This window comes from Sander lucioperca, chromosome 4, assembly GCF_008315115.2.
Source record: "Sander lucioperca isolate FBNREF2018 chromosome 4, SLUC_FBN_1.2, whole genome shotgun sequence".
NCBI lineage: Eukaryota > Metazoa > Chordata > Actinopteri > Perciformes > Percidae > Sander > Sander lucioperca.
The window spans coordinates 11,353,283-11,372,446 of NC_050176.1; the positions used below are offsets into that span (position 1 = coordinate 11,353,283).

The window sequence follows — 19,164 nt, forward strand, 5'->3', positions numbered from 1 at the left end:
CACGTGATCGGAAATCGGGCCCGATCACGTGGTTTCAGACTCGATCGGAATCGGACGTTACCTCCCGATCAGGACTCGGATATATATGTATATATATATTCTCATTATTTTTTAACACATCTATAGTTATGCGGTGGCACAGAGTTAGACCCTTTTGACTCCACACAGAAACAGCAACGCGTGCGGCATGACATCACTTTGTTGCAGAGACGCTATTGGTTAAATGCCGGCAAATTAGAACACGGAAGCAGCTTGAAGCGGTAGCGCGAGTATGTCTGCGGTCTGGAGGTATTATAAAGTTGAATTATTATAGAAGTATCGGATCGGGACTCATTATCGGTAGATACTCAAAATCAAATGACTCGGACTCGGACTCAAGGGCAAAAAAACCTGATCGGGACATCCCTAATTTTTAGAACTGATGTTTTCAGCTTTTCAGGAAATATATAGACTACACAAGGTTACAATAAAAAAAAATCTGCTATATTACTGAGCTTTTTGGCCTATTTTAGCTCTTTTTTTTGGTACGGTGCATTCACTGGTTCTTGCTCAAAGTTAGCGACTTCACTTGCTGTTGAAAAACAACAAGCTAAAGCTAATAAGCCAACAACCCAGGTGTTTTTGCATGGAGTTCATGAATATTATGTAAACAGATATAAAAGGGAAGTAAATATTGTACTTACATTCATCAGATGGCCTCAAACACGGCCCCAAATATATGCTAATGTTGCTTCTTGCTGGATGTGTAAATAGGCAGTTTTTTGCTAACACTTTACTTAGTTAATGTGTTTTTTCTCCAAGTCAAGAGTTTTTGATCCTACACATCTGTCACTAAGACTTTATGGTGTGCAAGGACTTGGTAACTTTTTTGTTTTGTTTTAAAAAACACTTTAGCCATAACTTCATAAAAAGATATGTTCATGGTAGGTATGTGTTGGTTTTTACCTTATTATGGAGTCCTTCTGTACACAAGTGGCCAAAAAAAATAAAATAATCTACAGTAATGCATCATAAACTTCTATCAAAAACTAAAACAAAACCATTAGTATCCATTACTGGACTCCAACAGAATCACATTTAAGTGGAGCCCATGTTAGCCGGCTGGCTAACATTGGCACATTTACAGAAATTGAAATAAATGTAAGGGTAAAAGATGCATGGCAAGGAAAAACAAACCAGCTCCTGTCTTGTAAAAACATGAGCTGTCATTTCTCTTTCTGACAGTCTGTGTCACCCTGTCTGTCTCTGCAGGTATAGCTTCCTATCAGTGCACGCAGTCTCCTGTGGGCTGGAGCTCCAGAGGGCCTGACCTTTCCAACTGCACCTCTCCCTGGGTCAGCCAAATTGCACAGAAGGTTAGTCACACACCCACACACACCCACACACACACACACACACACACACACACACACACACACACCACACACACACTGTGCAAATGCCCTAAAGCCAGTCAGCAAGCACTTCTCTCTTAAATGTCAAAATATTTGACATTACAACCACCCCCGCCTCACACCAGATCAAGAGCGGAGAGAATGCTGCCAACATCGCTGGAGAGTTGGTCAACCTGACCCGTGGCCGGATCTACGCCGGTGATGTCAGCATGTCCGTCAAGCTAATTGAACAACTATTGGATATCCTGGACTCCCAGCTCCAGGCCTTGAGACCAGCCAATAAAGAGTCAGCAGCACGCAATTACAACAAGGTAAATTGTTTCTGTTGTCAGTGCAGAAATGTACTTGACCTTTCCTTTGAAATTAGAGCGTAAATGTCAGCGTTGATGACTCTAACAATAGATGTTTTTCTTATTTTCAGCTGCAGAAGAGGGAACGCACATGCAGAGCTTATGTTCAGGTGAGACAAACAGATAGATAGATAGATAGATAGATAGATAGATAGATAGAAAGATAGGTAATCAGGACTAAGAATAAAACACTGTGTCTTTCTCTCAGGCGGTCGTCCAGACAGTTGATAACCTGTTGGGTCCTGAGGCTCTGGTGTCCTGGGCAGATATGAGCAGTGTTGACCAGTCCCACTCAGCATCGCTGCTCTTAGACGCAGTAGAGAAAGGAGCATTTTTATTGGCTAACAATCTCTATGAAGGCCGCTTCAGTGACAGGGCACCAAATGTTGGTACGTGGTCTAATTTTTTTTTTTTTTATCTTTCTTTTGCTTTACACGTTGTGGAAATTACCAGTTTGTGTAAGCTTTTCCTGTGTGTGCACAGATCTGGAGGTGTATGTGCTAAATACAGAGGCAGACATACATGACCTGACGTTCCCTCACTCCTATGACAGCGACAGCATCTTGCAGATATCAGCACTGGCTCTGCAGCAGTACAGCAACAATGGTCTGTGACACACACCAAAACTAATCAACATTGTACATAGTGACAGCTCAGTATTATAAAGTATATTGCCTGGGTTGGTAAACTATAGGTGGGACAAGTAATGGGCTGCGGAAGTAATAGTAGTTTTCCCAACATATCAAAAATCCAAACATTATAAAATGTAGGATACAAGTCTAACTATCTCCTTTTGAATGTGGTCATCACTATATCCCTGTTTCCTCTGCAGGCCAGGTGAAGCTGGTCCTCTCTCTCTATAAGAACCTTGGCTCCTTCCTGACCACCCAGAATTCGACTTTGCGGCTCGGATTGGGGCTGGGTCAGGGATCAGAGGCCAGGCGTAGGAGCCTAGTAGTCAATTCCCATGTCATCTCTGCCTCTGTGCACAGAGGATCGAACAGAGTGTACCTCTCCGAGCCGGTGATCTTCACTCTCAGGCACCTGCAGGTCTGTTTGGAAATATGTATACCTCAAAATGTATGTATATAATGAGCAAATTATTTTTCTGCAGAACCTGTTCACTAAGTATCATTTGTGTTTGGTGTGCATTTGTCTCCACAGCTGGATAACCACTTTGGCCCCAACTGCTCTTTCTGGAACGGATCAGGGGTTTCTGGGAGTGGCAGGTGGTCTACACAGGGCTGCCGCCTGTTACACACCAACAACACACACACTACCTGCGCCTGCAACCACCTGTCCAGCTATGCCGTCCTCATGACCTATCAGCAACCTGCGGTAAGTAACACACACCACAAACAGCAGACAGAAAGGAGATTTAAGACTGCGGTGTGTGTTTTTTCTTGATTTGCATGAACCTTCTCTCATACAGCACAGACAGACAATGACAGCTATCTCACTCACAAGATACCCCAATGAGTCTTCATTATGTTTAATTTTACAATATTGAGCCAATATTCACACAGCACTGAAAACAGCCATGCACGTGTTTTTTTTTTTTCTGTGCATTAAGCACTACTACTGCCACATTATTTTTAGTCGGCCAGGTGCCAAACTTTAACTTTAAAAATCCAGCTCCATCCTCAACTAACAAATGCTTTCTGACTTCACCTTTATGTACCCATTTGCTGTAACACAGTTGGACTTCACCCCCACTGTGCTCTTTCAAAATCAAGCACAGAGGGTGTGATCATTGTGGGTTGTAGCTGTAAGAGAGAGAGAGAGTGATAAATGCTGCAGGCTATTTTGTCCTGCCATGAAATTGAATTAAGTGTTTCTCTGCAAGATGTTCTTTTTGTTGGATGTGATTTTATTAATTTGAACAGATGTTATGCAACACACTGGGGCACACAAATAGAGGCAAAAACGCACCAGCACTCCACACCACAAAAAAACCATCCACATACACTTACAAATCTGCACCTGCACCTGTTCTGACATTCATACATGTACTCCTTATGGTCAGATAAATAATTTCCCTGTGCTTTCTTTCCTGTCTGCTTCTCTTTTTCAGTTTGGGGCCGGCGTAGAAGAGCTTCTCGTCTATGTGGTTTCCTGGGTTGGCATCTCAGTAGCACTTGTGTGTTTGGCCACCTGCCTCACCACCCTGTGCTGCCAGGGGGCGCCCTGGCACACCGACCACAGCACCATCCACTGCAACCTGTGGGCCAACCTGCTCATCACAGAACTGCTCTTTCTTGTTGGTGCCAACAAGACGCAATACACAGTCAGTGCTTGGATATTACTGTTGTATTTTAAAGCATTTTATTTAAGTTAGCATTTTGCTAAAAATATTCTTACGAGCTATCTAAATTTGCAGGTTGTGTGCTCCATCCTTGCTGGCCTGCTGCACTTCTCGCTGCTCTCGGTGTTTTGCTGGTTGTGTCTGGAGGGGGTGGAACTGTACTTGCTGCAGCGGGAGGTATTCGAGGGACGTAACTCCAGGAGGAAGTATTTTTACCTGTGTGGCTACTCTATTCCTGGGCTGGTGGTGGCCGTGTCCGCAGCCATAGACTTCAGAGGCTACGGCTCAAAATCTGCGTAAGTTGACTAATGTGTGTGTCTGTGCACGTTTTGAATGGGGACACTTCCCTTCATCTGTATATTCTTGTGTCAGCTCCCAGACTGACTTTGCTGCTTTGGAGGTTCTTATTTTATTTGTGTGTGTGTGTGTGTGTGTGTGTGTGTGTGTGTGTGTTTGTGTGTGTGTAGATGCTGGCTGCGAACAGACAATTACTTTATCTGGAGTTTCCTTGGACCTGTTGGTGTCGTTGTTACGGTGAGAGTTAATGCTCTCTTACAGTACATTTTCATATAAATGTATTAATCAGTGTGTAATGACATCATGTTGAGTTATTATTAATGAATACATACTAAACAGTGTTTGTGGTTTGTTCTTTTTGGCCTCAGTTGAACCTGGTTGTCCTGGTGATGACCTTACATAAGATGCACAGCACTGCTGCTTTGAAGCCAGACTCCAGTCGCCATGACAACCTGAGGTAAGTATAATATCTCATGCGGATCTGTTGCGGGTGATTATGTCTAGAGCTCTTTGGGTTTTAGTAGCTTTGGCTCCAATCACACAGTAATTTCAAAATATAGTAAGGTTTGAATTCATAAACGGAAACAGGTTGATTTCAAACTTTCCTTATGTTTTCCCTGCTTTCCTATTGCATGTTTATTTGTATTACTGTATTATTTTCATAGTTTTCAATGTTTCTTGAGCTAAAGGCTGTTATGTGAAGGAGCTATTCCATATAGAGATTTGTAGTTAATTAAGATATTGACTGAAGACTCATCCTAGGTGAGACAGGGAGCCAATGTAAATCACCGGAAACAGATGTAGTGTAAAACGGTAAATCGCTAGCATTTTGTTAAACAGCAACATTTGTAATAGTTTCGAGTGAAAAATTAACAACTTTTCAAAGACCAGAATAAAATGCACTACAGCAGTCTTGACAGCAGCATGAACTATGTGGTCTTTGCATTCTTTGCATTTAGAGTAAAGCACCAACCTTAGCTACACTGTATAGTGAAAAATAGAGGGGAATAATTGCACTCAACAAAGGGAAAAAAAGAGAGCTAAAAACAAATGATTGTACACCAAAAATGTATCTGAATGTTTTTTTATTTGTAGTTTTTCCGTTTCAAATTTATGCTCATGTGCACTTGAGGATGGTGACACACTGCTAAAGGTGGATGTGTGCAAACTCTTCTGACATTGATATTAGTTACACACACACCAACCCTCTCTTTGTTCATGGTTGAGCTTCCGTGTAAAGTAGAAGCACACTGTGCCATTTAACTTGGTGACCTGAAAAACCAAGCATTTTCACAGATTTAGGTGAGTGAACTCTTGTTGAAATCATCACAAATGAAATGTGATTTCCAGGGCGTGGGCGGTGGGCTCCCTGACACTGCTCTTCCTGCAGAGTGTCACCTGGTCCTCAGGCCTCATCTTCCTGTGTGCTCCGTCTCTCCTCCTGGCTTACCTCTTCTCCTCCCTTAACACCGCCCAGGGCCTCCTCATCACCATACTGCACTGCACCCTTGCCAGGAAGGTCTGTCTATTTGTTCATGTGTTATTTTAACTGCAAGACTCTGTAACGTCATAATTTGTAACTAATCAGATATGTTTGAATATTGTGTTTAGGGTCAGAAAGACTATGGCCGATGCCTGCGCCTTTCGCAGTGCTGTGTCACTTCTTCTTCCAGCTCTCCGGACTCGGTGAAGGGTGCTGCCCTGCGGTCCAACAGCCGCTACACGAGCAGCCAGAATCGGAGAGCTACTGCTAACAGACAGGTACATTACAATACACTGTGCCTCTATATCTCGAGCTCTTTGTTCCTCTCATGCTTTGTCTGAGTCAGTCTGACCTGGTGTGGAACATTCTGTTCCAGAGTCGTATCAGGAGGATGTGGAACGACACTGTTCGCAGACAGACTGAATCGTCCTTCATCGCTGCAGACGTCAACAACACACCTACTCTTAACAGAGGTGAAGATTTTTTTTTCTTTTAAATGTCAGAGTTGCCTTCTTATGTTGTTCAAGAATGTTATATATATTTTTTATCCCTCTCTCCTCAGCTGCTTTGGGGAACCATTTCCTTACTAATCCAGTGTTGCAGACCCATGCTGGAGCCTCTCCTTATGACACGATGCTGGCCCAGGGATACAACCAACCCTTCACCTCCACAGGTACATTACATCACAACGTTCTGTGACTCATTCTAATTTTGACACAGCTCACAGTACCTTGCAAAACCTTTTATGCCACATTGAAAAATGTCTATGTAAACCCGCTCCCTCCAGTTTATCAATTACAGTAAAAGGTGTACAGCAAGGAAGTTTAATATGTTCAATTTCTGACATATGCTTTGACAATTTTCCATAACTCCTCTTTGTCTACGTTTTGGTGTTTTGCTTGTTGAATAGAGTCCAACCTATAATGGATTTTTGAAGGCAATACAGATATTTTTTTTTTTTGACGTAACATTACATAAAAAACTACTTTTCCCTTAAAGGTGCTGTAGGTAGGATTGCGAAGATCCAGGACTTAGCCAAAACATTTGAACATTGACAACTTCTCAGCCCCTCCCCCCTTTCTGCTAAAGCCCAAAATGGTCTCCTAAGCCCCTCCCCCCACAAGGGAGAATGAATGCGTGTGCATGAGCAGTGATTGACACGCAGTTAGACACCCCCCCCCCCTGGCCCTGATTGGTGCATCTGAACAGGGAGCGGGGGATTTTTGCAAATCACACTACAGGCTCTAGGTGGTGCCACAGGAGCCGGATTTGTTTTTTAAATTACCTGCTTCATGTAGTTCTACTGGAACATAGGGTCAGTTTCAGCAAATATGACAGAAAGTTAGTTTTATAAGTCTTACCTACTGCACCTTTAAATCCCTTAATTTGCATTATACAAGATTTGCGACCATGACAAGACACTTAAATGAAAGAAAAATGATTCACTTGTAAGTGCTCTCTTATAAACAAACTGTGATGGTGACAATGTTTCTAAATGAGCTCAAACTTACGTTATCTTTTCCCAATTTCTTGGCAGCATACATTACTTATATGCCGATACCAATATATCTGTGATAAGATAATATTGACAAATAATAATATTAGCCAATAATATCAGGCGACCGATTTATCGCTTGGGTTTTAGTGCCTGACTTTCTCTGAGTGGCCTAAGACTTTTGCCCAGTACAGTTTGTAATTTTTCTGTTTCTGTACAGTACGAATGTTTGGATTTAAAAACTGGAATGTTTTTTGTTTTATACCCGTGTGGTGTTCTGTTTTTATTTTTTGACCTTGAATTGTTTGTCTTTTAAATGTTTCTTTGACACTTTCCCTCTCTGTCTCTCTGTCTTAACATGGCCCAGTAGGAACCTTCAGAAACAAGCAGAGTATGAGCTCTCCTTTATTGTGCTCACTCAAATCATTGAGCATCACTTCCTTGTGCAATTCATAGACATATCTGTGCACACAGTAATTATTCATTGATCATGAAGACATAATATACTGTACATCTCTCCCATATGGCTACATAACCAAACATTTCATCAAAGAATATTGTTAATATCCAAATCTTCTCTGTAAAGACACACCCTCAGTAGGCACATGAACCCTAAACTCTGCTCATTCATGTATACGTTCATTCATGTAAATGTCTTTATGTAAATCTTTTTAAGGTATCCCTGTTCTGTAATTTTCATCTTCCTGTTTCTTCCCACAGAGGGTGGTGTGTCCCAGAGCCAGGAGTCCTGTGGGTTGGACAGTGTGTGTCTCAATGGAGGCTACACCCCCAACACCTTCACCCTGCACGGTCTGGGAACCACACCCGGGTCCCGAGCTGGAGTGGTGGGCAGCACTGACCTTCTGCGGGAGGGAGGAGTTGGGATAGGAGGTGATGACATCTCCCCAGCCCTCCTCACTCCCCACGGGACCACAGATCTGGGCAGCAGTGCTGGAATGCGTCGTAACCTGTCTGATGCAGCGGCCCTGGAAAAGATGATCATCTCAGAGCTGGTCCAGAGCAACCTGAGGCCCTCAGTTGCCATGCCTGTTCCTCCTGAGCGCTACGGTAGCCTGGCGAGGCCTCACCACCATGAAAGGGCGGCTCTCACACACACTGCCACTTTGACTCGACACGCACAGCCACCCCAAGAGGGCTGGGCTGCCACCATGCAGCCAAACACACGCCACAATGCACAAGAGGGCTGGGCGCATACACGGCACCACACACAAGACGCTGAGACACATTCCGCAACACATGGACAAGATCAAGCCACGACGCCACGTTTACAAGATGGCTGGTCACATTCACGGGTTTCTGGAGACTCTGAGTCCCGTGAGCTGCTGAAAGACGGGGACAGGTCGTTGCAAGGCACTCTGAGTCGCCGCGGACTCCAGGACAGGCAGCAAGCGCGCCCCCCTGACGTTCAGGCACGGCCCTACTCCACCCTCAGTCGCACACCTGGGACCCTGTCCCGCCACCGCAGCACAGTGGAGCCAAGTGGAATGACAGACAGAGACAGAGAGAGGGACAGGGAGAGAGACAGGGAGCGTTACCGGGACAGGCCCCTCCCGCCTCCTCCTCCCCCTCCCCCACAAGAGTCTGAGCCCCTGTACAAGGCTCTGGAAGAGCCGCTGTTGATGAAACAGAGGGAGGCAGGCATAGAGGCATGGAGAGGCGGCCAGGACAGAGAGAAGGATGAGACATTTCTCTTAAAAAGAGACAAAATGATGGACGAATGGAGGGGAGGAACTGAAAGAGGGAGGGACGAGTCTTTTACCTCTCAGACGAGAGACGAAGAGATGGACGAATGGAGAGCTGGAATGGAGAGAGGGAGGGAGGAATCTCATCTGCTGGAGAAGAGAGGTGGAAGGATGGAGGTGTGGCGGGGGGAAACAGACCAGGAAGAGACTTTTATAACTCAGAAGAAAGATTTCGGGATTGACGGATGGAGAGGCGGGATGGACAGAGAGAAAGATGAATCCTTGTTTTTAAAGGACAGAGATGGCTGGAGAGCAGGGATTGAACGGGAGCATGAGAAACAGAAGGATAGAGCGCTGGATGTGTGGAGAGGAGGGATGGATATAGACAGGGAGGAATCCTTCCTGTTCGAGAGCAAAGATGGCGGTCTCGACGGGAGAAAAAGAGGGAAAGATAGAGGGTCTCTCCGGTACCACGGCGAACGAGAGGATTCTGAAAGCTTTGCTCTGCCTTTGACCCCTGACCTAGACCTTGACCCTGACTCCTCACCTATCTACGCCCGAGATTCAAACCCCTCCCCGCTCTACCCCGGGGACCGACGCTCGCCTCCACTCAGCATCTTCCCCCGAAGCTCACCCCCGACGAATATCTTCGCTCCCCGAGACACTAACTCACCTCCAAACAATCTCTACTCCCGCCACTCCCCCCAGGTGTACAGCCGAAGCAGCTCCCCTCCTCGCTTCTACACTCGCTCCTCTCCTCCGACCCTCTCGTATCCCGACAGCAGCCCTGAAGGTCCCGAAGAGGTCAGCCCCACTGGCCAGCCCCAGCGGCCCGCCCTGGAACTGCCCTACAGCCTGGGGCGACCCCCGCTGGGCCCCCGGCCCAATCACCTGCAGACCTTTTACCAGCCGCCGCCGCTGGCATCCAATGGAGAGGCAGTGTACACAGCAGAGCCCGCCTCGGAGGGAGACGACGGACAGATGCAGCGGGTGACGAGCCTGTGACTAGGGCGGTGGTGATCGGGGCATAGAAACCAGGGACGAGGAGGAAGATGCTGATAATAACAAATAATAATGATCAAACTGATGGAAATTATGATGATTATGATGATAAAGAGGATAATGGTGATGGATGATGAAGGTAATTATGATGACAGTGATGGCTCCTCCCTGCTTCTATCTCCCGATCACCACGAGACTTCCCCCTTTTCATGTTTTGTTACTTTTCTATGACTGTGATCCATTTATTACTCTTCCTCCTCCACTTCCTCTCCTTATCCTGTCTTTCCTGAAACCCTACTGTGTCTTCCCGTCTCATTGGTGCTTATCCTTATTGGCCTATCGTCTAAGTTTCTATTGGTTTGTCGGCTGGGTGTTGCCCTTCCCTGTAGCAAGCAAACAGTGTGTCAAAGAAGCACTTGTGTGTTGCCAAAAAATCCTTTCAAAGAACATGTGCATGACTTTATAGTGGCTTTACAAGGCTACATACTGTAGGAGGAAAGTGTGCCTGTGTAGCTTGATGAGCATGCGTGTGTGTAAGGATGGGTGTGTGTGTGTGTGTGTGTGTGTGTGTGTGTGTGTGTGTGTGTCTGTGTGTGTGTGTGAGTGAGTGTGTGTATATACATCATTCTTGTATAATTAATGTACCACAGTGAAGCATTTTATCAATATCAAATGGGAGGCCTCTTACACACATCCCTTCCTACTGATTTTGAACTCTTGACCAAGCCCATTTCACATCAAGACCAAAATCTCCGCCCCGCCCCTCCCTCCACCTGCCACAAACTGTCGGTGATGGATCTTGTTGCCATGGAGTTTGTTATGGCAACAAAACTCTTGACTCCAGAGCCAGAGATCATATGAAACCTCAGAACTTTTCTGCAACCCCCTGAGATCCTTGTACATATTGACCTCAAGTGTTCTGATTGTCTTGTATTGCTATTGAAGTTCAAGTAAACATGTGAAATAAATGTTACTGTCTTTCTTTTTGTGTGGATGTAGAGAGAGGGAGGGTGTCACAAAAAGGAGGATTTCTGGAAAAGGAGGGGCAGGAGAGACTGTTGTTGTATATAATGAAGAGAACGACTGTGTTAGATAGATAAGAAAATACTGTTACAGACAATGGTTGAATGTACCTAAGTTAATTTAGTCATATACTGTACTGTAGGCCTACGTAAAGTACTTTACCTGAGTACTTCCATTTTCTGCTACATTCTACTCAGGCCCCAAGTGCACTCAGCCTTGCAGCCAATTTCTTTTTAGTGGCCACTTGCGGTATTGCAACGAAAAATCCCAGTGTGGCCCAAAAAGAATATTTCCACATAGGCCACCATTGTAGAAGAGACATCTGTAAAACAATTGCCAGGACACCTCAAGTTGATTAAGATGTTTTTCTATTCTGAATGTTTAATCCGTAAACGTGTTATATTTGGAAAAACTTCCCTCGAGCCAAGAAAAGCGATTAAAAAACCTGTGACGTCACCATAGTCTGTGGGCCGAGGAGGAACTCGCAGGCGGGACCGGTGAGAAAAAACACTACTGCGCATATTCAGTGGGCCGCAAATCACAGAAGTAAACCTGGAAGCTTAAAAAGTTTTTTGGCGTATGTGTGAACTTTACCTTTGTTTATCACAAAAGTGATGTCTTGAAAAAGTAGAATTTCCACTGCTATGAAATTCCGAAGCTGTTTTACATTCTTGAGCTGTTTACTAAAAGCTGCACAAATCAATAGCTTTATATGAAAAACAAGTCGAATGACTCTGTGTGACGATGAAGTGACAAACCCAGAGAAAATTTCCAGATTCTCTAGTCCCCTTTATCATCTTTTAGCTGCCAGTGAGGTTATGTTTTTGGCTTGGTTTGTTGCTGGTTTGATTGTCTGTCAGCAGGATTACAGAGAAACTACTGGCCAATTTTCATGAAACTTGGTGGAAGGGTGTGTGCCAAGGGAGAACACATTAGATTTTTGGAGCAAATCCAAATCACAGGGTGGATACACACATTATTTTTCACTTTTGTCGGAATAAGCTGAAAAATGAGTGGCCAAATAACTCAATTAACTTAGAGGATGTACAGTAATCATCTTTTAAAAGATTATGCAATAACATCAAAAATGTTATTCACAAAATGTGTATCCAATGTTAGTATTTTAAAAAGAATGTCACAAACTGAACTTAAAGAGACAATGATTAAAAAAAAGAAATCACATTTTTCTTTAATGATCTGTGTGCTCTTGGAGTGGCAAGTAGTCTAACAACATTCATTAGCATTCATGAGCTAGTAGCGTCTGTGCTTTTCAAACATGGATTATATCTATTGTGTTGACATTCTCATTGTCATTCTCTAATTATTAAAATTACCCACTGCACACAGAAAGACGGACACATCCTACCACATCTAAATGGTATCACACAGAGTTGCTTTCTCGCTATTTGTGCTTTCCTTAAATACCTTTACATTCACTGGGTTCATGTAAAAAAAAAAACTACAGTACAACATATATTACATGTTTGTATAAAATATAATACATCCTACTCACCAAATGACTACAAAGTGGTAATTAATAACACTAAAATGGAAATTAAAAAAAGTGCTTTTACAGTATCATTTGAGTTGTACAAAATCTGTATATATTTACAGGCGACCTATAGAATGGTAGTTGCTGTTTGTTTTTGCAGGATTTAGTCATCTCATCTCACAGGTAAGTATCACATGTGAAGGCTAGTAACAAGGAAAAAAGGTTGTTTTGCTGCTTACACAACACTCCAACCGAGCAGTCGGTATTGTTTTCAGCACCCTCCCTCTTCATTTCTCCCAGTTCATATGTTTTGTCTTTTGAGCCACATACAGTATAACACAATTTCTACTCTCTCTCACACTGTGTCCCAAATACTGAGGTATGTGGTTTGACTTCACAGGAAATGGTCTCACATTCTTCAAATTTCTTGTCTATCCAAGCTAGATTACAGGCAGCAGGTGGATGTTGGTCCACGCAGGGGTTGGTGGAGGTGAGGTTTAGCAGACAGTGTGGTGGGGCGACAAGGGGCTGTCCAGAGTCTCAGTCAGAGACAGATCTAAACTCGACTCGATTTTAAACATGGATGAGATGTGGAAGGCCTGGGAAACACACAAACACACACCAAACTTTAAGATTTTAACAGGTGTTGACGTGTGGACACCCAACCAGTGTACAAAAACAAGCAGGCAAGGTATACTGACCACCCAGTAAGCAGTGAGGGCTCCCTGTATGTAGCCTGTTAGCACGTCGGACGGGTGGTGCCTGTAGTCTGAGATGCGGGTCAGACCAGTGTAGACTGCCAGCAGAACCAGGAAGAACTGCAGCGCCGGCCTCAGCAGCCGAGCCCCACGCCATGTCAACCGCGCCTGCAGGTAAAACTACATGACAAAATTTAACATGATGTTATTTATTGCAAATGACAATAAGGTCATCTGTTACTGTAAATAATGACCAATATATTTGCAGTTGGCCTTATTCATTAATGTGTTTTTGAACATTAATAAAAAGTCTATCAAAAGTATGATATAATATAGATCCCCCAAACTATACAAATCTTACAAAAACAGTAAATTTGAAGGAAATATGAATTTAGGAAGGAATACCATACTATATTACGTAGTATACATTACATTGAAACACTAATATTAAAGATTGGCCTATATTCATAATTATCCCCATTGTAAATATCATACATAAGTATATTTTAGCATGTTTTACCTGTTTTGTGCTTGAAACAACAAAGGCCTTACAACTTGATTTTAAGTCAAGGCCCTTCTCCAAGACGGAGGCCCAAGATTATGTTATAATGTGGGTGATGCCCCTTTATAGTGCATACAATATTACCTAACAATTGTGCACTTAATAAAATTACAATAAACTTAATTGCCACACAGTGAATATGAAGCCTTTTTGAATCAGTTGCCTGCTTTGCCCAGTTGGTGACCCTCATCAAGTCTAATACTGTCCAACACTAGTTGACTGCAGTTGGTCCAGTCTTTATTTAAATACTGGCTTTTATCTAAGAATGGATTAGAGACTCAATGTATTTAAATGTCAACATAGAGACAATTTCCCTCCAAATTTATGAGATTCAGTGCGTCAAATATGGATTATGGAGGTGAAAAGAAAGATAAACAGTCTTGTTGGTGCATTGGATAGGCCTTGTTTTTCATCTTCCCTTTTCACCCATTTTCACAAGCAAGCCAAGATTTCCCACACACACAAGATGGCACACATACATTAATATGCTGTATGCGCGCATATGCAAGCTCTTGCACGGGGACACACATAAGCTACCATAAACAAACATAAATGCAGGAGCTCGCTCACACACACACACACACACACACACATACACACACACACACACACACACACACACACACACACACACACACACACACACACACACACACACACACACAAACACAAACACACACACATACACACAAACACACACAATGGAGGAGAGCAGTGAGGGGGTGAGGCGAGGTCACACTCCTCCCACAGCAGAACAAAGCGGTCTCTGTTTGTCCCATTTATCCTTTTAGTCCTTCTCTTTCTCCCTCTTCTTTTTTATTCCCTCGCTTTCTGCTGCTAACTGGACTGATGATGGCTCCCTGTTTTATTCATTCTCTCTTTACATTTGATTGAGAGATGGTAATTGGAAATTGGAGAGACAGTATATTGTGTTTGCCAGTGTTTGAGTGTGTGTGTGTGTGTGTGTGTGTGTGTGTGTGTGTGTGTGTGTGTGTGTGTGTGTGTGTGGGAGAAAATGTATGAAAGATAGAGCAACAGATAGATAGATAGATAGATAGATAGATAGATAGATAGATAGATAGATAGATATAGATATAGATATATAGATAGCTAGATAGATAGCTAGATAGATAGATAGATATAGATATAGATATAGATAGATAGATAGATAGATAGATAGATAGATAGATAGATAGATAGATAGATAGATAGAAATACTCACTGCTAAATAGAGCATTGTGTACATCGCAAAGGAAGCGTGGCCAGAGAAGAAGGACTTCCTAAAAAATTGGAGAAGTATTTAGAATAACATAGAACAAACGCATAATACATTACACATGTGCATAAACATAAAACACACGCACACACACACCTGGCCTCGTCTTCTAACCGGTGGTCAGGATGGTGGCAGTTCACTGTTGAAATGTAGGTTCCAGGTGTGCAGTTAAGCGACGCATAGGTGACACCGCACACAGACAGGAAGTGCGGTCGCAGCCTCCCAACACTCAGCTTGGCCATGTTGGTCAGTGACTGGCCGACACAGCAGCCGAACAGGAAGCAGCCCAGCTCCTTGTACAGACAGGACACATACAGGTTCCTGACAAAGGCCTTGGAGCTGACGCCTCTGAAACGAACTCGATAACACTCCCCGAGGGCGATCTGGAGGTGGACACTTAGTCAGAACCATCATATTACATTATCCTCGCATTGTATAAAATAAATAATGGACTGCCATGACACAGGGATGATCAGGATGATGAGCACTCACAGTGAGGCCGGTGATGATGATGCCACCGGTGATGAGTAATTCGTCTGGGATGGCTTCTCGGTGCAGATAAGGATAGGTGATGCTGGGGTCCCCGCACATGAAGCCCCTTCTGTAAGGACTCACTGCCTTCAGCTCACATGCAAAGAAAGGGATGGAAGCTGCACAGGAGGAGGAGGAGGAGGAGGAGGAGAAGAAGGGAGATTATTTGATATCCCAACAGTCCCCAGTGGGAGTATAGACATTCCTCTTTGTGATGTTAAAGTGGAGATGATTCGTGGGAAGAGAAAAGAGGAACAAAACCAGAGGATAAGAAGACTGAAATATCTCAGCAACTATTGGTTGGATTGCCAATAATGTTTCAGCAAACATTCACCAGAGGAAGTATCCTACTGACTATGGCGATCCACAGACCTTTCATCTAGCACAATCATGAGCACATAGGTCAACATTTAATTTGCCGAAAACTTTGGTTTATGGACGAAATAACTGCAAAACCAACGCCATTCCCATCAGCCTCAGCTATACTTTGTTACTAGTGCTAACTAGCAAACATGCTAAACTGAGATGGGACAAAGGAGAATTAACTGTTAAACATCAGTATGGTGTTAGAATGTCATTATGAGCAATGTTAGCATTTTAGCTCAAAGCAATGCATGGCTGAACAATCGTTTAACAAAAGAAGCCAAACCCCTTAAATGTATAATGTTGTGTAAACACAAGCAGCAATGCAAGAACTTTGCAGAAAAAAGCATGATTTAAATCTCATCAAATAAAGGAGAGTACAAGTTTTTTTTCAGAACGTGACAGCTTTGATAGTCTTGTCATTACTCCCAAAATAATTGATGTTGGATACCGAGCACCAGTGCAGAGATGACCCCCTATACTCTTCATCTTCATCCCTGTCACACAGCACACATTAAGTAGGCTATGTAATCACAGATAGAAGTAATACGGTCTAAAATGAAAAAGAAAAGAGGAGGTAACAGAAATCCAAGGCTATATTAAAACCAGAAGGGGAATCTGACACGGAGAGATGTCAAACGAGGAATAGTTTTACAGGAAAAAAAGGGTGGAGACCCTGAATTTTTCTCTGGAAAGACCCAGCTTTACCCAGCTTGACTTGCATATGTGTGTGTGTGTGTGTGTGTGTGTGTGTGTGTGTGTGTGTGTGTGGGTGTGTTTGTGTGTGTGTGTGTGTGTGTATTTGCATTTCTGTTGATGGGAAGAGAAAGGGGAGGTTGTTTGTGACTTCAGTTCAGAACTCTTCCCTACAAAACAAAGAGCAAATGCTGCATCAGACCAGAGCTAGATTCAGCCTCACACAATCTCTGTTTGTCTCTGGGTGTCCTTCGCCCTGGCTCCAATCTGTTGTTATACAGACTACCTCTCCGTCCAGCTTTTTCCAATTAGCCGACATTATATAACCTACTATGGTCACATATAGGGACCATGGGAGGGAACAACAATTACAGTCATGTGTGCACACACATGACACACACACACACACACACACACACACACACACACACACACATTAGATCGTGCATATATTTATTTATAACAATTACAATTCCCCCTGGCCCAGCTCTACCCTGAGAACTGGAGGTTGTCATGGAAACTGTAGAATTCCCTGGGCAAAGCACAAACCAGCTGGCATGGAGCGCTCAAGAGTGTGTATGAGTAGAAAAAAGAGAGCCAAGAATACATGGAGATGGAGAGAGAACTTGAAAAACTTTTTTCTTTTTTTGGTGTTAAGTTTTTCATATTCTGCAGGCCCATATGCGTGACCACCATGCCTAAATGTAGCCACTGACTGTCTTTGTTGACTAAATTAAAAAGGGACGGAAACAATGAGGAACAGAACTCAACATGGTTGAAGTCCAACTTTACAAGAGCTACCCTTAGTAGGAAAGAATTACATTTTTTAACGGAATTCACCTGTAGTATTCAAAATTAAAAATTGTTGTCTATTGTCTGAACAGATATCAAACTTATTAGTTTTATTGCTTAATTTATTTGATTAATAAAATGTAAGTTCATAACGTCCCACAATGATCAGATCAGATTTCTTGTCAATTAATTATTCAACTGTTCGTTTCAGCTCTAAAAATGCATACATGATGAATTAATTACTGTAAGTAGGCTATGACCTACTCACCTCACCCTACTGTGTTTGGACAAAATAACAGAAACACCTTAGGATATAATGCAGTCCAGTGCAAACGATAGCCTTACACCACATGGCCTCAACATTGAGCAACATCAGCACCTCACACTAAGCAATTATTAATTTAAAGCTATGTTATATAATGGTTCTATTTTGTTGGGATTAATAGATTAATTAATTAATATTGCACGGGTGCCTTTATTTTATCGAGCTCACTCTCGGTTTACTTAAGTAGCCTACATAAAGTTCTAGCCTACCTACACAGCAATGCATTCAACAAGTGCAATAACAGATGTGAAGTATTGTTGCTGTATCTTTTGATATTTACCCAGGAAGAGGCAGAGGAGATCTAGGCCGACCAGAAGTTTTCTTTTGGATAAAGCCGGACCTGTTATTTCTATGAGATTCTTCCCTGTGCTGTTCTTCATCCCCATCTCTGCTGCGGCCAGGCTGCTCTTGATGTCCGTCAGTTTGAGCTGGAGGTCCGCGCTGGAGACTGGCACACCGGAGCTCTGCGGCCCAAACGTATCCAACATGACGATTCTCTACGGATGGAAGCTCGGAGTTAAAATGTGTTGGCATCAGAAACCAGGGAGCGTCCTTGATAACTACTCATGTGCAGAGCTGCGGAGAGCATGTAAGTAAGTCCACAGGTTGACACAGTATTTATGATGCTCCCCACCCCACGACACGTGTCGCCTCGCTGACTGTCACAGTAAAATGTCTCTTTTACGCATTTTTTATTTCATCACAGAGTCTGCAGGGCTCGCCCTGACTCGTTGCAGGTTATCCGTCACCTTGAAGATATGCACCACGGTGGAGGGGAACACTTCTGACTGGTTGCGCAATACACTCAGGGATCATCTCCAGGGATCATCTCTCTCTCTCTCTCTCGCTCTCGCTCTCTCGCTCTCGCTCTCTCGCTCTCGCTCTCTCGCTCTCGCTCTCTCGCTCTCGCTCTCTCGCTCTCTTTCTTCCCAGCCTAGGTAATATATAATTAGGTGACTGTAACTTCCACAACTTTATGAGTTTGTGAGAGGAAGAGCACCACGTGCATCATATGTGTGTCACAGTGACGTTGGTTGACCCACATCGATGCAATCTGGGAGATATTTCTCCATCACTATGATTCACCTGTCACCTTTATAGAGCAAAGTTAAGATTGTTAACTGTAAAGTCCAACCAAATTGAGCGCCTTAATAGAAAATGATGCTAATTTGACACATATTGAACAAAATGAGATAAAGCTTTACAAAAAACTGTATGTGGAATTTACTGAACTTAATGTGTCAGTAACACTTTATCTGAAAGAAGAACAAGAGACCGACCAAACATACTAGTTTGAGCCCAAGGTATCGAACTGCAAAGATTTGATGAACAGAACCGAGAAATGGATTAAAGGCAAGGCAAGGCAATTTTATTTAT

The 19,164-nt window shown here is 43.3% G+C and overlaps 2 protein-coding genes across 9 annotated transcripts in view; one reads left to right on the top strand and one right to left on the bottom strand.

Annotated features, from left to right (window-relative positions):
- Positions 1–10,092, top strand: part of LOC116042787 (adhesion G protein-coupled receptor L1-like) — a 27,129-nt gene extending 17,037 nt beyond the window's left edge. For 2 of the 8 annotated variants that reach the window (XM_031289163.2, XM_031289161.2), the window contains exons 9-25: positions 1,252–1,355; positions 1,520–1,705; positions 1,816–1,854; positions 1,953–2,133; positions 2,228–2,350; positions 2,577–2,794; positions 2,909–3,082; positions 3,819–4,031; positions 4,125–4,345; positions 4,517–4,583; positions 4,715–4,803; positions 5,697–5,865; positions 5,958–6,107; positions 6,206–6,302; positions 6,392–6,502; positions 7,692–7,715; positions 8,045–10,092. In XM_031289163.2, the coding sequence (XP_031145023.1) occupies positions 1,252–1,355; positions 1,520–1,705; positions 1,816–1,854; positions 1,953–2,133; positions 2,228–2,350; positions 2,577–2,794; positions 2,909–3,082; positions 3,819–4,031; positions 4,125–4,345; positions 4,517–4,583; positions 4,715–4,803; positions 5,697–5,865; positions 5,958–6,107; positions 6,206–6,302; positions 6,392–6,502; positions 7,692–7,715; positions 8,045–10,032 (4,154 nt within the window). In that variant the 3' untranslated portion in view covers positions 10,033–10,092. The remainder of the gene's footprint in view (positions 1–1,251; positions 1,356–1,519; positions 1,706–1,815; positions 1,855–1,952; positions 2,134–2,227; positions 2,351–2,576; positions 2,795–2,908; positions 3,083–3,818; positions 4,032–4,124; positions 4,346–4,516; positions 4,584–4,714; positions 4,804–5,696; positions 5,866–5,957; positions 6,108–6,205; positions 6,303–6,391; positions 6,503–7,691; positions 7,716–8,044) is intronic. The other 6 variants (XM_031289166.2, XM_031289162.2, XM_031289158.2 and 3 more) reach the window with 4 other exon arrangements.
- A 2,123-nt stretch (positions 10,093–12,215) lies between these two features.
- On the bottom strand, positions 12,216–18,581 carry LOC116042817 (phospholipid phosphatase 3-like). The gene is made up of 6 exons (XM_031289219.2): positions 18,068–18,581; positions 15,573–15,730; positions 15,177–15,463; positions 15,027–15,084; positions 13,246–13,422; positions 12,216–13,143 (listed from the first exon to the last, which is right to left on the bottom strand). The coding sequence occupies exons 1-6, from the start codon at positions 18,273–18,275 to the stop codon at positions 13,042–13,044; spliced, it is 990 nt and encodes a 329-aa protein (XP_031145079.1). The 5' UTR covers positions 18,276–18,581; the 3' UTR covers positions 12,216–13,041.
- Between the last annotated feature and the right edge of the window lie 583 nt (positions 18,582–19,164).